The 16,722-nt window shown below is 50.6% G+C and overlaps 1 protein-coding gene across 1 annotated transcript in view; it reads right to left on the bottom strand.

Annotated features, from left to right (window-relative positions):
* Window positions 1–1,089: 1,089 nt before the first annotated feature.
* The window catches only part of LOC139401901 (rab11 family-interacting protein 4-like), a 107,715-nt gene continuing 92,082 nt past the window's right edge, over window positions 1,090–16,722 (bottom strand). The window contains exons 7-15 of the mRNA XM_071145907.1: window positions 12,204–12,239; window positions 9,646–9,751; window positions 8,906–9,009; window positions 7,583–7,723; window positions 5,787–5,868; window positions 5,072–5,209; window positions 4,176–4,319; window positions 3,322–3,465; window positions 1,090–1,234 (exon numbers count right to left, since the gene is read on the bottom strand). Coding sequence (XP_071002008.1) covers window positions 1,112–1,234; window positions 3,322–3,465; window positions 4,176–4,319; window positions 5,072–5,209; window positions 5,787–5,868; window positions 7,583–7,723; window positions 8,906–9,009; window positions 9,646–9,751; window positions 12,204–12,239 — 1,018 coding nt within the window. The 3' untranslated portion in view covers window positions 1,090–1,111. The remainder of the gene's footprint in view (window positions 1,235–3,321; window positions 3,466–4,175; window positions 4,320–5,071; window positions 5,210–5,786; window positions 5,869–7,582; window positions 7,724–8,905; window positions 9,010–9,645; window positions 9,752–12,203; window positions 12,240–16,722) is intronic.

Below are 16,722 nucleotides of genomic sequence, written 5' to 3'. Positions count from 1 at the left end.
TGCTTATGACAGGTCATGACACTTCATAACAAGCTATAACCTTCACGCCCAGAGAGTAACTGGATCATAGAATCAGAAGGTATAATCTTCACATCCTCCCGACCAGAGGAATCAGTGGAGACTAAACTTGGGGTCTGATAGTGGCCTCATCTCCTTACTTTCCTTTCCTTTCCTTGATTGACATGAGGGAGAGGGAGGAGGACAGGAGGGAGAGGGAGGGAGGGAGGAGGACAGGAGGGAGAGGGAGGGAGGGAGGAGGACAGGAGGAGGAGGGAGGGAGGAGGACAGGAGGGGGAGGGAGGGAGGGGTGAGTCTCAGTGGTCTGAAGTGGCCTCATCTCCTTACTTTCCTTTCCTTTCCTTGATTTGCACTGATCAGAGAAGACAGGACAGGTGAAAGGAAGTATCTGAGTGGAGCATCTTTCACCTGTCCTGTCAGTGTAGATGAAAGAGAAGACAAGAAGAGGAAGTGACTATTGAAACACACACTTGGCCCCCGTTGCACACCTCACTGTTGATCGATACTGTATCCTGGCATCAAACATCCGAACGGTCCATAATATGACCAACGACTCCCATCTCTACCAAGCTATCAGATCTTAACCCGAAGGAATCTTAAAATCCCTCGTCTTAACCTACCCGTGGGTAGGATTTGACTCCCATTGTTATCTGATGATACTTGATTCCCATTGTTAAATCAGTAATAAATGATTGTAGGCTAGTGGACAGTCATCCTGGAGCTCGTGAACCCAGAGAGAGAGTGTGTGTGTCAACCTAACTTAGAATAATTATCATCATCATAAAGTAAACACCATCATAATACTGCTAGTCTCCAGATAGTGTCATTCAATACCACAGTTTCTCTTCTTGGCAACATAATAACAGTTCATCATTGGTGGGATAGAGAAAGGAGGCGGGACATCTAACAGTTGATTGACAGATAGAGTAGACGGCGAGTTTCAGCTGTAAACCACAGACAGCTGTCAGTTGTTTTGAGTGTCAGTTGTTTTAAGTTCTGTCCCATCCCCAGACGTGGAAGTGCGCGTGTGTGCGCGCGTGTGTGCGCGTGTGTGCGCGCGCGCGCGTGTGCGTGTGCGTGTGTGTGTGTGTGTTTAACTGTTACTCTTGATCTCCAGGATAGAGGGGTTGTGGTCCAGAATGGCCAGGATGATTTTATCCATATACTGTCTCAGACGTAGGTTAACACACTCCTGTTCCTTCAGAGCATCCACCAACTAGAGGAGACGAGGGAGGAGGAGGACAGGAGGGAGAGGGAGGGGGAGGGGGGAGGGAGGGAGGGAGGGAGAGGGGGAGGGAGAGGGGGAGGGAGGGAGGGAGGAGGACAGGAGGGAGAGGGAGGGAACGGGGAGAGGGAGGGAGGGAGGGAGGGAGGGAGGGAGGGAGGGAGGGAGGGAGGGAGGGAGGGAGGGAGAGGGAGGGAGGGAACGGGGAGAGGGAGGGAGGGAGAGGGAGGAGGACAGGAGGGAGAGGGAGGGAACGGGGAGAGGGAGAGAACGGGGAGAGGGAGAGGGAGGGAGGGAGGGGGGAGGGAGGGGGGAGGGAGGGAGGGAGGGAGGGAGGGAGAGGGGGAGGGAGGGAGGGAGGAGGACAGGAGGGAGAGGGAGGGAACGGGGAGAGGGAGAGAACGGGGAGAGGGAGGGAGGGAGGGAGGGAGGGAGGGAGGGAGGGAGGGAGGGAGGGAGGGAGGGAGGGAGAGGGAGGGAGGGAGGGAACGGGGAGAATGAGAGGGAGGGAGGGAGGGTGGAGGACAGGAGGGAGAGGGAGGGAACGGGGAGAATGAGAGGGAGGGAGGGAGGAGGACAGGAGGGAGAGGGAGGGAACGGGGAGAGGGAGGGAACGGGGAGAGGGAGAGGGAGGGAGGGAGGGGGGAGGGAGGGAGGGAGGGGGGAGGGAGGGAGGGAGGGAGGGAGAGGGGGAGGGAGGGAGGGAGGAGGACAGGAGGGAGAGGGAGGGAACGGGGAGAGGGAGAGAACGGGGAGAGGGAGAGAGGGAGGGAGGGAGGGAGGGAGGGAGGGAGGGAGGGAGGGAGGGAGGGAGGGAGGGAGAGGGAGGGAGGGAACGGGGAGAATGAGAGGGAGGGAGGGAGGGTGGAGGACAGGAGGGAGAGGGAGGGAACGGGGAGAATGAGAGGGAGGGAGGGAGGAGGACAGGAGGGAGAGGGAGGGAACGGGGAGAGGGAGGGAATGGGGAGAGGTAGGAGGACAGGAGGGAGAGGGAGGGAACGGGGAGAGGGAGGGAATGGGGAGAGGGAGGGAATGGGGAGAGGGAGGGAGAGAGGACAGGGACAGGAGGAAGAGGGAGGGACCGGGGAGAGGGAGGGAGGGAGAGGGAGGAGGACAGGAGGGAGAGGGAGGGAACGGGGAGATTGAGAGGGAGGGAGGGAGGAGGACAGGAGGGAGAGGGAGGGAACGGGGAGAGGGAGGAGGACAGGAGGGAGGGAGGGTGGGAGGGAGGGAGGGTAGGAAGGGGTAGAGAGAGAGCGTGAGAGAATGTCAATCAAAAGATAGAGATTTTTTAAAAACAAATAAAATGACATTTGACACAAAGTGACTAACATGAGCCTGTAGCTCAACTGTCCCCTCTCCTGATGATTTCTGTATGTCACTCTACTCCACTCTACTCTACTCAACCCCACTCTACTCTACCCCACTCAACTCTACTCTACCCCACTCTACTCTACTCTACCCCACTCAACTCTACTCTACCCCACTCTACTCTACCCCACTCAACTCTACTCTACCCCACTCAACTCTACTCTACCCCACTCAACTCTACTCTACCCCACTCAACTCTACTCTACCCCACTCTACTCTACTCTACCCCACTCTACTCTACCCTACTCCACTCCACTCCACTCTACCCCACCCCACCCCACCCCACCCCACTCTACTCTACCCCACTCTACTCCACTCTACCCTACTCAACTCTACCCCACTCCACTCTACCCCACTCCACTCTACCCCACTCCACCCCACCCTACTCCACTCTACCCTACTCAACTCTACCCCACTCTACTCTACCCCACTCCACTCTACCCCACTCCACTCTACTCCACTCTACCCTACCCCACTCTACCCCACTTTACCCCACCCCACTCTACCCTACCCCACTCTACCCTACCCCACTCTACCCTACCCCACTCTACCCCACCCCACTCTACCCCACCCCACTCTACCCCACCCCACCTCACTCTACCCCACCCCACTCCACTCTACCCCACCCCACTCCACTCTACCCCACCCCACCTCACTCTACCCTACCCCACCCCACTCTATCCCACCCCACAGTCAGACCCTCTCACCTCGTCCCTAGAAGCGTTGTCGATCTCAGCAGCCAGTGACTGGGCCTTGGTGTGGCAGGCAAACAGGTTCTTAGCTTCATACAGACTCAGACTGAGGATCTGACTGTTCAGGTCATCGTTCTGGTCCCGCAGCTTAAAGTTCTCCTGTAGGGTGGAGAGAGAGGGAGAGGGGGTGGAGAGAGAGGGAGAGGGGGGAGGGGGTGGAGAGACAGGAAGGAAGGAAGGAGGGTAGAGAGAGAGAGGGGAGGAGGGTGGGAGGGAAGAGGGAGGAGGGGAGAGGGAGGAGGGAAGAGGGTAGAAAGAGGGAGGGAGGGTTGAAGGAAGAGGGTGGGGAGAGGGAGGAGGGTGGAAAGGGGGAGGGTGGGGGGGGGGAGGGAAGAGGGAAGAGGGAGGAGGGCAGAGAGAAGAGGGAAGAGGGAGGAGGGAAGAGGGAAGAGGGAAGAGGGAGGAGAAGGACGGAAGAGGGAGGAGGGAAGAGGGAAGAGGGAAGAGGGAGGAGGGAGGAGGGAAGAGGGAGGAGGGAAGAGGGAAGAGGGAGGAGGGAAGAGGGAAGAGGGAGGAGGGAAGAGGGAGGAGGGAAGAGGGAAGAGGGAAGAGGGAGAAAATGTTTCTAATATTGAGTTTCACCTCCTTTTGCCCTCAGAACAGCCTCAATTCATTGGGGTTTTGTGTATGTCTCTTTGTGTGTGTACACGTTCAGAGTGTGTGTGTGTGTGTCTATGTGTGTGTGTGTGTCTATGTGTGTGTGTGTGTGTGTGTGTCTATGTGTGTCTGTGTGTGTGTGTGTCTGTGTGCGTGTGTGTGTGTCCGTGTCTATGTGTGTGTGTGTGTGTCTATGTGTGTGTGAGCCTCACCTGTTTGAGTCTCTTGACCTCATGCTCCATCTCTATTTCCCGTGTCTTGGCGTTGTATTCTGATAGCCCCGCCCCCTGCCCCGCCTCTGAACCCAGCTTAAACAGCTGCAGGTGCTCCAACTCCCGACGCAGGTCCTCTATCAACTACAAAGATGGAGGGAGGGGGGGTGGGGGGGAGAGGGAGGTACAGAGGGAGGGAAGGGGAGAGAGGGAGAGGGAGAGAGGGAGAGGGAGAGAGAGGTGGAGGGGGGGAGAGGGAGAGATGGAGGGAGAGGTGGAGGGGGAGAGAGGGAGAGATGGAGGGGGAGAGAGGGAGAGATGGAGGGAGAGGTGGAGGGGGAGAGAGGGAGAGATGGAGGGGGAGAGAGGGAGAGATGGAGGGGGAGAGAGGGAGAGATGGAGGGAGAGAGAGGGAGAGATGGAGGGGGACAGAGGGAGGGACAGAGAGGGAGGGAGAGATGGGGAGGGACAGAGGGAGGGACAGAGAGGGAGGGGGAGAGAGGGAGGGGGAGACAGAGGGAGGGACAGAGGGAGGGAAGGGGAGAGAGGGAGGGGGACAGAGGGAGGGACGGAGGGGGAGACAGAGGGAGGGACAGAGGGAGGGAAGGGGAGAGAGGGAGGGGGACAGAGGGAGGGACGGAGGGGGAGACAGAGGGAGGGACAGAGGGAGGGAAGGGGAGAGAGGGAGGGGGACAGAGGGAGGGACGGAGGGAGGGACGGAGGGAGGGACGGAGGGAGGGACAGAGGGAGGGAGAGTTTGTCTGTCACATCAATGTAGTTTCCTAGGTGGTTAGAAGTTCAAATATAGAAGATGGTGAATTTGGTCACTAAAGCAGTTGAGTGCAATAGGAACGAATGGAGGAAAATATAGTGTGTGTGTGTGTGTGTGTCCGTACCTCTTGCATGGCCTCTCTCTCCTTCTGGAATTCATGTCTGTTCTGCCACAGCTTGTCCATCATCTTCCTGTAGAGGTCCATCTCATCCTTCAGCCTCAGACTGGTGTCCTCTAACCGGTCTGTCATACGCTGCTTCTCCTGGGAGAGGGAGAGGGGAGAGAGAGAGAGATGGGGGAGAGAGGGAGATGGGGGAGAGAGGGAGAGAGAGGGAGATGGGGGAGAGAGGGAGATGGGGGAGAGGGGAGAGAGAGGAGATGGGGGAGAGGGGAGGGAGAGAGAGAGGGGAGATGGGGGAGAGGGGAGAGAGGGAGATGGGGGAGATGAGGGAGAGAGGGAGATGGGGGAGAGAGAGAGAGGGGAGATGGGGGAGAGGGGAGAGAGAGGGAGATGGGGGAGAGAGGGAGAGAGAGAGAGAGGGGAGATGGGAGAGAGAGGGAGATGGGGAAGAGTTATCCATTGACAGACAGGCAGATAGACAGGCAGACAGGCAGACAGACAGACAGACGACAGACAGATAGACAGGCAGGCAGGCAGGCAGGCAGGCAGGCAGGCAGGCAGGCAGGCAGACAGGCAGACAGACACACAGGCAGACAGACACACAGGCAGACAGACACACAGGCAGACAGACAGGCAGACAGACAGGCAGACAGGCAGATAGACAGGCAGATAGACAGGCAGATAGACAGGCAGATAGACAGACTTTATGACCACCCACCTGGTCTAGTTTCTCAGTCTGAGACTTCAGTTTACACACGTTTAGTTTCATCTCCCCATTCTCCTCCTCCAGCTGCTGAACTCTATAGAGAAAACAGTTACCCAGATATCTACCATTTCTACTACCAACTTACAGCTGTTCGTTACTAAGGTGTTCCTGTGCGTTACTAAGGTGTTCCTGTGCGTTACTAAGGTCTTCCTGTTCGTTACTAAGGTGTTCCTGTGCGTTACTAAGGTGTTCCTGTGCGTTACTAAGGTGTTCCTGTTCGTTACTAAGGTGTTCCTGTGCGTTACTAAGGTGTTCCTGTACGTTACTAAGGTGTTCCTGTGCGTTACTAAGGTGTTCCTGTGCATTACTAAGGTGTTCCTGTTCATTTCTAAGGTGTTCCTGTTCGTTACTAAGGTGTTCCTGTGCGTTACTAAGGTGTTCCTGTGCATTTCTAAGGTGTTCCTGTGCGTTACTAAGGTGTTCCTGTGCGTTTCTAAGGTGTTCCTGTGCGTTACTAAGGTGGTGTTCCTGTGCGTTACTAAGGTGGTGTTCCTGTGCGTTACTAAGGTGGTGACACCTGTGCGTTACTAAGATGGTGACACCTGTGCGTTACTAAGATGGTGACACCTGTGCGTTACTAAGGTGGTGTTCCTGTGCGTTACTAAGGTGGTGTTCCTGTGCGTTACTAAGGTGGTGTTCCTGTGCGTTACTAAGGTGGTGACACCTGTGCGTTACTAAGGTGGTGTTCCTGTGCGTTACTAAGGTGGTGTTCCTGTGCGTTACTAAGATGGTGTTCCTGTGCGTTACTAAGGTGGTGTTCCTGTGCGTTACTAAGGTGATGTTCCTGTGCGTTACTAAGGTGGTGTTCCTGTGCATTACTAAGGTGGTGTTCCTGTGCGTTACTAAGGTGGTGTTCCTGTGCGTTACTAAGGTGGTGTTCCTGTGCGTTACTAAGGTGGTGTTCCTGTGCGTTACTAAGGTGGTGACACCTGTGCGTTACTAAGGTGGTGTTCCTGTGTGTTCCTAAGGTGGTGTTCCTGTGCGTTACTAAGATGGTGACACCTGTGCGTTACTAAGGTGGTGTTCCTGTGCGTTACTATGGTGGTGTTCCTGTGCGTTACTAAGATGGTGACACCTGTGCGTTACTAAGGTGGTGTTCCTGTGCGTTACTAAGGTGGTGTTCCTGTGCGTTACTAAGGTGGTGTTCCTGTGCGTTACTAAGGTGGTGTTCCTGTGCGTTACTAAGGTGGTGTTCCTGTGCGTTACTAAGGTGGTGTTCCTGTGTGTTCCTAAGGTGGTGTTCCTGTGCGTTACTAAGGTGGTGTTCCTGTGTGTTCCTAAGGTGGTGTTCCTGTGCGTTACTAAGATGGTGACACCTGTGCGTTACTAAGGTGGTGTTCCTGTGCGTTACTATGGTGGTGTTCCTGTGCGTTACTAAGATGGTGACACCTGTGCGTTACTAAGGTGGTGTTCCTGTGCGTTACTAAGGTGGTGTTCCTGTGCGTTACTAAGGTGGTGTTCCTGTGCGTTACTAAGGTGGTGACACCTGTGCGTTACTAAGGTGGTGTTCCTGTGCGTTACTATGGTGGTGTTCCTGTGCGTTACTAAGATGGTGTGTTCCTGTGCGTTACTAAGGTGGTGTTCCTGTGCGTTACTAAGGTGGTGTTCCTGTGCGTTACTAAGGTGGTGACATCTGTGCGTTACTAAGGTGGTGTTCCTGTGTGTTCCTAAGGTGCGCTTCATTTCGCTTGGACTTTTGGGACTATTTCATTGGTTCCGTTGTACCAGACAAACTCAAGAGTGTGTACCTGTTACTGAGCAGCTCTATGTCCGTGTTCTTGTCTCTCTCCATCTTGCAGTAGGTCTCTCTGTGTCTATGTGTCTCTTCCTCCAGGGTCTGATCTGCTCTGCTCTCCTGATCCTTCAGCTGCTCCTCCAGCTCATGAACCCTGGGAGACAGAGAGACGCACAACATCGTCATTACACGAGTGTAATCGATATCAATTACAAGTCTTAAAAAAAACAGAGCGGCCGCGATTCAATCAGAGGCAAGTCGTCACCACTATCAACAACACACCGTTTTAAAAAGGACATTTCCCTTGACGTTAGCAGAGATGGAATTTTACGATAAACACTGCAGCTGTCAAGCTCAAGTCTAAATGAGCTTTAATGTTTACACTCATGTTCTCTGATATTTAAATGACTTCTGTCTAAATGAGCTTTAATGTTTACACTCATGTCATCTGATATTTAAAGGACTTCTGTCTAAATGAGCTTTAAATGTTTACACTCATGTCATCTGATATTTAAAGGACTTCTGTCTAAATGAGCTTTAATGTTTACACTCATGTTATCTGATATTTAAAGGACTTCTGTCTAAATGAGCTTTAAATGTTTACACTCATGTTATCTGATATTTAAAGTACTTCTGTGTATTTGAGTACTGCATTTTCAAAGACACAGCCCAAAAACAAGTACTTCTGTGTATTTGAGTACTGCATTTTCAAAGACACAGCCCAAAAACAAGTACTTCTGTGTATTTGAGTACTGCATTTTCAAAGACACAGCCCAAAAACAAGTACTTCTGTGTATTTGAGTACTGCATTTTCAAAGACACAGCCCAAAAACAAGTACTTCTGTGTATTTGAGTACTGCATTTTCAAAGACACAGCCCAAAAACAAGTACTTCTGTGTATTTGAGTACTGCATTTTCAAAGACACAGCCCAAAAACAAGTACTTCTATTTGAGTATTTGAGTACTGCATTTTCAAAGACACAGCCCAAAAACAAGTACTTCTATTTGAGTATTTGAGTACTTATTAGTATTAGTACTTATTGTAAAAAACGAAATAGTCTGCAAAATTGTATTTCAAATACTAAAATACACCAAATACTAAAATACACCAAATACTAAAATACACCAACTTAAATACACTCCTATGCATTTAACCCAGATATTTGAAAATAGTATTTGAAAATTCTATCAAATACCTTTCAAGTGTATTTCCAAATACATTACAATACTGAAAATATATCTGAATACTTTCTTTAAATTTATGTGAACGAAATTGCGATATTTGACATCCTGTAGTATTTGAACCCAGGTCTGGTGTGTATACAGTATATCTCACCTGTGTACCAGCTGTGTGTTGCCCTGTTTGAGTTTACACTTGAGGTCTCCATTAGCCAGACTGTCATTCTCCAACTCGGTCACCTTCTTCTCCAGGTAACTCACCTGAGGACAGACGCATAGGTTCAGGTGAGACCAAAGAAACGGGACCCGATGCCTCCCGAATCAGCCAAGGAGTGGATTTGGGGTAAAGCCCTGTGGTAGTCTAGTGTCCTGTCCTAGGGGGTAAAGCCCTGTGGTAGTCTAGTGTCCTGTCCTAGGGGTAAAGCCCTGTGGTAGTCTAGTGTCCTGTCCAGGGGGTAAAGCCCTGTGGTAGTCTAGTGTCCTGTCCAAGGGGTAAAGCCCTGTGGTAGTCTAGTGTCCTGTCCTAGGGGTAAAGCCCTGTGGTAGTCTAGTGTCCTGTCCAGGGGGTAAAGCCCTGTGGTAGTCTAGTGTCCTGTCCAGGGGGTAAAGCCCTGTGGTAGTCTAGTGTCCTGTCCTAGGGGTAAAGCCCTGTGGTAGTCTAGTGTCCTGTCCAGGGGGTAAAGCCCTGTGGTAGTCTAGTGTCCTGTCCAGGGGGTAAAGCCCTGTGGTAGTCTAGTGTCCTGTGCAGGGGGTAAAGCCTTGTGGTAGTCTAGTGTCCTGTCCAGGGGGTAAAGCCTTGTGTGTGTGTGTGTGTGTGTGTGTGTGTGTGTGTGTGTGTGTGTGTGTGTGTGTGTGTGTGTGTGTGTGTGTGTGTGTGTCTGTACAGTGTGTGTTTACCTTCTCAGTAATGTCCACATCACAAGAGTCGATGGAGTCTCTGAACAGGTCCTCTGTGCTTCCCTGACTGCTGCTAAAAGCACTGTGGTTGTGTTGGAACAACTGACTGTAGAGGGGAGGAGGAGAGGAGAGGAGAGGAGAGGAGAGGAGAGGAGAGGAGAGGAGAGGAGAGGAGAGGAGGAGGAGAGGATAGGAGAGGAGGAGGAAGAGAGGAGAGGAGAGGAGAGGGGAGGAGGAGGAGGAGAGGAGAGGAGAGGAGGAGGAGGAGAGGAGAGGAGGAGGAGAGGAGGAGGAGAGGAGAGGAGAGGAGAGGAGAGGAGAGGAGAGGAGAGGAGAGGAGAGGAGAGGAGAGGAGAAGGAAGAGAGGAGTGGAGAGGAGAGGAGAGGAGGAGGAGAGGAGGAGGAAGAGAGGAGAGGAGGAGGAAGACAGGAGAGGAGAGGAGAGGAGGAGGAAGAGAAGAGTGGAGAGGAGAGGAGAGGAGAGGAGGAGAGGAGGAGGAGGAGGAGAGGATAGGAGAGGAGAGGAGAGGGGAGGAGGAGGAGGAGAGGAGAGGAAGAAGATGAGGAGGAGAGGAGGAGAGGAGAGGAGGAGGAGAAGAGGAGGAGGAAGAAGAGAGGAGAGGAGGAGGAGGAAGAGAGGAGAGGAGGAGAGGAGGAGGAGAGGAAGAGAGGAGAGGAGGAGAGGAAGAGAGGAGAGGAAGAGAGGAGGAGGAAAGGAGGAGGAAGAGAGGAGAGGAGAGGAGGAGAGGAGGATGAAGAGAGGAGAGGAGGATGAAGAGAGGAGAGGAGGATGAAGAGAGGAGGAGGAGGAGGGGAGGAGGAGGAAGAGAGGAGGAGGGGAGGAGGAGGAAGAGAGGAGGAGGAGGAGAGGAGGAGGAGGAAGAGAGGAGGAGGAGGAGGAAGAGAGGACAGGGAAGAAGGAGGAAAGGGGGAGGAGGAGAGGAGACGGGGAGGAGGAGAGGAGACGGGGAGGAGGAGAGGAGATGAGGAGGAAGAGAGGAGAAGGGAGGCGAGGAGGAAAATAGGAGAAAGAGAGTAGAAAGGTGAGGAAGGAGGGGGAGGAGGAGAGGAAAAAGATGAAGAGGTGGGTAATTAACTTTTTTTTTGTGTGATTAATTTTTTATATAAAAAATTTCCCAAAGTGTAAGAGGGAGATAAGAGACTAAAACAACAGAACACCTGATCCATCAGTACAGTCCCTCCCTCTACCAGCCACCTGATCCATCAGATAACCCCAGTACAGTCCCTCCCTCTACCAGCCACCTGATCCATCAGATAACCCCAGTACAGTCCCTCCCTCTCCCAGCCACCTGATCCATCAGTACAGTACAGTCCCTCTCTCTACCAGCCACCTGATCCATCAGATAACCCCAGTACAGTCCCTCCCTCTACCAGCCACCTGATCCATCAGATAACCCCAGTACAGTCCCTCCCTCTCCCAGCCACCTGATCCATCAGTACAGTACAGTCCCTCCCTCTACCAGCCACCTGATCCATCAGATAACCCCAGTACAGTCCCTCCCTCTACCAGCCACCTGATCCATCAGATAACCCCAGTACAGTCCCTCCCTCTACCAGCCACCTGATCCATCAGATAACCCCAGTACACCTGATCCATCAGTACCTCCCTCTATCAGCCACCTGATCCATCAGATAACCCCAGTACAGTCCCTCCCTCTACCAGCCACCTGATCCATCAGATAACCCCAGTACAGTCCCTCCCTCTACCAGCCACCTGATCCATCAGATAACCCCAGTACAGTCCCTCCCTCTACCAGCCACCTGATCCATCAGATAACCCCAGTACAGTCCCTCCCTCTACCAGCCACCTGATCCATCAGATAACCCCAGTACAGTCCCTCCCTCTACCAGCCACCTGATCCATCAGATAACCCCAGTACAGTCCCTCCCTCTACCAGCCACCTGATCCATCAGATAACCCCAGTACACCTGATCCATCAGTACAGTACAGTCCCTCCCTCTACCAGCCACCTGATCCATCAGATAACCCCAGTACACCTGATCCATCAGTACAGTACAGTCCCTCCCTCTACCAGCCACCTGATCCATCAGTACAGTCCCTCTCCCTCTACCAGCCACCTGATCCATCAGATAACCCCAGTAGACCTGATCCATCAGTACAGTCCCTCCCTCTACCAGTACACCTGATCCATCAGTACAGTACAGTCCCTCCCTCTACCAGCCACCTGATCCATCAGTACAGTCCCTCTCCCTCTACCAGCCACCTGATCCATCAGATAACCCCAGTAGACCTGATCCATCAGTACAGTCCCTCCCTCTACCAGTAGACCTGATCCATCAGTACAGTCCCTCCCTCTACCAGCCACCTGATCCATCAGTACAGTCCCTCTCCCTCTACCAGCCACCTGATCCATCAGATAACCCCAGTAGACCTGATCCATCAGTACAGTCCCTCCCTCTACCAGCCACCTGATCCATCAGTACAGTCCCTCTCCCTCTACCAGCCACCTGATCCATCAGTACAGTCCCTCTCCCTCCTACCTTTCTGTTGTAAAAAGATGATCTCAGTAACTTACCGTCCAAAGGCAGTGCTGGATATCTTTCTGTTGGGGCTGTAAAGAGATAAACAGGAAAATCACAAATGTTATTGTATAGGATTGGTTTATAACACAGGGTATGGTATAGGGTTGGTGAATAACACAGGGCATGTTATAGGGTTGGTTTATAACAGGGCATGTTATAGGGTTGGTTTATAACACAGGGCATGGTATAGGGTTGGTGAATAACACAGGGCATGTTATAGGGTTGGTTTATAACACAGGGCACGGTATAGGGTTGGTGAATAACACAGGGCATGTTATAGGGTTGGTTTATAACACAGGGCATGGTATAGGGTTGGTTTATAACACAGGGCATGGTATAGGATTGGTTTATAACACAGGGCATGTTATAGGGTTGGTTTATAACACAGGGCATGTTATAGGGTTGGTGAATAACACAGGGCATGGTATAGGGTTGGTTTATAACACAGGGCATGTTATAGGGTTGGTGAATAACACAGGGCATGTTATAGGGTTGGTGAATAACACAGGGCATGTTATAGGGTTGGTTTATAACAGGGCATGGTATAGGGTTGGTGAATAACACAGGGCATGTTATAGGGTTGGTTTATAACACAGGGTATGGTAGAGGGTTGGTTTATAATAGGGCATGGTAGAGGGTTGGTTTATAATAGGGCATGTTATAGGGTTGGTTTATAACACAGGGTATGTTATAGGGTTGGTTTATAATAGGGCATGTTATAGGGTTGGTTTATAACACAGGGTATGTTATAGGGTTGGTTTATAACACAGGGCATGGTAGAGGGTTGGTTTATAATAGGGCATGGTATAGGGTTGGTTTATAACACAGGGCATGGTATAGGGTTGGTTTATAACAGGGCATGGTATAGGGTTGGTTTATAACAGTGCATGGTATAGGGTTGGTTTATAACACAGGGCATGGAATAGGGTTGGTGAATAACAGGGCATGGTATAGGGTTGGTTTATAACACAGGGCATGTTATAGGGTTGGTGAATAACAGGGCATGGTATAGGGTTGGTGAATAACACAGGACATGGAATAGGGTTGGTTTATAACACAGGGCATGGTATAGGGTTGGTTTATAACACAGGGCATGGAATAGGATTGGTTTATAACACAGGGCATGGATTAGGGTTGGTGAATAACACAGGGCATGGTATAGGGTTGGTTTATAACACAGGGCATGGAATAGGGTTGGTTTATAACACAGGGCATGGTATAGGGTTGGTTTATAACACAGGGCATGTTATAGGGTTGGTGAATAACACAGGGCATGGAATAGGGTTGGTTTATGACACAGGACATGGAATAGGGTTGGTTAATAACACAGGGCATGGAATAGGGTTGGTTTATAACACAGGGCATGGAATAGGGTTGGTGAATAACACAGGGCATGGTATAGGGTTGGTTTATAACACAGGGCATGTTATAGGGTTGGTTTATAACACAGGGCATGGTATAGGGTTGGTTTATAACACAGGACATGGAATAGGGTTGGTTAATAACACAGGGCATGGAATAGGGTTGGTTTATAACACAGGGCATGGAATAGGGTTGGTTTATGACACAGGACATGGAATAGGGTTGGTGAATAACAGGGCATGGTATAGGGTTGGTTTATAACACAGGGCATGGTATAGGGTTGGTTTATAACACAGGGCATGGTATAGGGTTGGTTTATAACACAGGGCATGGTAAAGGGTTGGTTTATAACACAGGGTATGGTAGAGGGTTGGTTTATAACACAGGGTATGGTAGAGGGTTGGTTTATAACACAGGGCATGGTAGAGGGTTGGTTTATAACACAGGGCATGGAATATGGTTGGTTTATAACACAGGGCATGGAATAGGGTTGGTTTATAACACAGGGCATGGAATAGGGTTGGTTTATAACACAGGGCATGGTAAAGGGTTGGTTTATAACACAGGGCATGGTAAAGGGTTGGTTTATAATAGGGCATGGTATAGGATGGTTTATAATAGGGCATGGTAAAGGGTTGGTTTATAACACAGGGCATGTTATAGGGTTGGTTTATAACACAGGGTATGGTATAGGGTTGGTTTATAACACAGGGCATGTTATAGGGTTGGTTTATAACACAGGGCATGGTATAGGGTTGGTTTATAACAGGGCATGTTATAGGGTTGGTTTATAACACAGGGCATGGAATAGGGTTGGTTTATGACACAGGGCATGTTATAGGGTTGGTTTATAACACAGGGCATGGTATAGGGTTGGTTTATAACAGGGCATGTTATAGGGTTGGTTTATAACACAGGGTATGTTATAGGGTTGGTTTATAACACAGGGCATGGTATAGGGTTGGTTTATAACACAGGGCATGGTATAGGGTTGGTTTATAACACAGGGCATGGATTAGGGTTGGTTTATAACAGGGCATGGTATAGGGTTGGTTTATAACACAGGGCATGTTATAGGGTTGGTTTATAACACAGGACATGGTATAGGGTTGGTTTATAACACAGGGCATGGTATAGGGTTGGTTTATAACACAGGGCATGGTATAGGGTTGGTTTATAACACAGGGCATGGTATAGGGTTGGTTTATAACACAGGGCATGGTATAGGGTTGGTTTATAACACAGGGCATGGTAGAGGGTTGGTTTATAACACAGGGCATGGTATAGGGTTGGTTTATAACACAGGGCATGGTATAGGGTTGGTTTATAACACAGGGCATGGTAGAGGGTTGGTTTATAACACAGGGCATGGTATAGGGTTGGTTTATAACACAGGGCATGGTATAGGGTTGGTTTATAACACAGGGCATGTTATAGGGTTGGTTTATAACACAGGGCACGGTATAGGGTTGGTTTATAACACAGGGCATGGTATAGGGTTGGTTTATAACACAGGGCATGGTAGAGGGTTGGTTTATAACACAGGGTATGGTATAGGGTTGGTTTATAACAGGGCATGGTATAGGATTGGTTCATAATAGGGCATGGTATAGGGTTGGTTTATAACACAGGGTATGGTAAAGGGTTGGTTTATAATAGGGCATGGTATAGGGTTGGTTTATAACACAGGGCATGTTATAGGGTTGGTTTATAATAGGGCATGGAATAGGGTTGGTTTATAACACAGGGTATGTTATAGGGTTGGTTTATAATAGGGCATGGTAGAGGGTTGGTTTATAACACAGGGCATGTTATAGGGTTGGTTTATAACACAGGGTATGTTATAGGGTTGGTTTATAACACAGGGTATGGTAAAGGGTTGGTTTATAATAGGGCATGGTATAGGGTTGGTTTATAACACAGGGCATGTTATAGGGTTGGTTTATAATAGGGCATGGAATAGGGTTGGTTTATAACACAGGGTATGTTATAGGGTTGGTTTATAATAGGGCATGGAATAGGGTTGGTTTATAACACAGGGTATGTTATAGGGTTGGTTTATAATAGGGCATGGAATAGGGTTGGTTTATAACACAGGGCATGGTATAGGGTTGGTTTATAACACAGGGCACGGAATAGGGTTGGTTTATAACACAGGGCATGTTAAAGGGTTGGTTTATAACAGGGCATGGTAAAGGGTTGGTTTATAACACAGGGCATGGTATAGGGTTGGTTTATAACAGGGTATGGTAAAGGGTTGGTTTATAACAGGGCATGGTATAGGGTTGGTCTTCTAGTAAGGACAGGGCTGAGTGGGACTGGGAGCCGAGGAAGAGCATGGACCAGGGTTCAGGCAGGTTTAAAATCCTGGCTGGTGAACGGGGTCAGGGTGGAGAAGGGTTAGGACAGGTTTAGAAGCCTGGCTGGTGAATGGGGTCAGGGTGGAGCAGGGTCAGGACAGGTTTAGAAGCCTGGCTGGTGAACGGGGTCAGGGTGGAGCAGGGTCAGGACAGGTTTAGAAGCCTGGCTGGTGAACTGGGTCAGGGTGGAGCAGGGTTAGGACAGGTTTAGAAGCCTGGCTGGTAAACGGGGTCAGGGTGGAGCAGGGTTAGGACAGGTTTAGAAGCATGGCTGGTGAACGGGGTCAGGGTGGAGCAGGGTTAGGACAGGTTTAGAAGCCTGGCTGGTGAACTGGGTCAGGGTCGGTAGTTAGTGCCAGGCAGGGATCAGTGAGGTAGATTAGATAACAAGAGGAAGGCTGTGGTGACATCAGGGAGAACCACGCTATATATATATAGATCACCTGAGTAATGTCCTGGGCTGTCCTGGGCTAGGATCCTATTAGAACCTGACCTGCTTTTACATACACACACACACAGCCTGCCAGGCATGAACGCCCTGAGACACAGATGTCTCACACACACTGACACACACACACACACACTCCCTGAGACACAGATGTCTCACACACACTGACACACACACTCCCTGAGACACACATCAGCTTTACACTCATTACTGTGTTATAGCATCCTCAAGTAAAAGACATGGGGTGTGTGTGTGTGTGTGTGTGTGTGTGTGTGTGTGTGTGTGTGTGTGTGTGTGTGTGTGTGTGTGTGGTAACCATATCTAAACTAACCAGCATCTTAA

This window comes from Oncorhynchus clarkii, unplaced genomic scaffold, assembly GCF_045791955.1.
Source record: "Oncorhynchus clarkii lewisi isolate Uvic-CL-2024 unplaced genomic scaffold, UVic_Ocla_1.0 unplaced_contig_6117_pilon_pilon, whole genome shotgun sequence".
Classification (NCBI taxonomy): Eukaryota; Metazoa; Chordata; class Actinopteri; order Salmoniformes; family Salmonidae; genus Oncorhynchus; species Oncorhynchus clarkii.
This window is presented reverse-complemented; position numbering and strand designations above follow the sequence as displayed.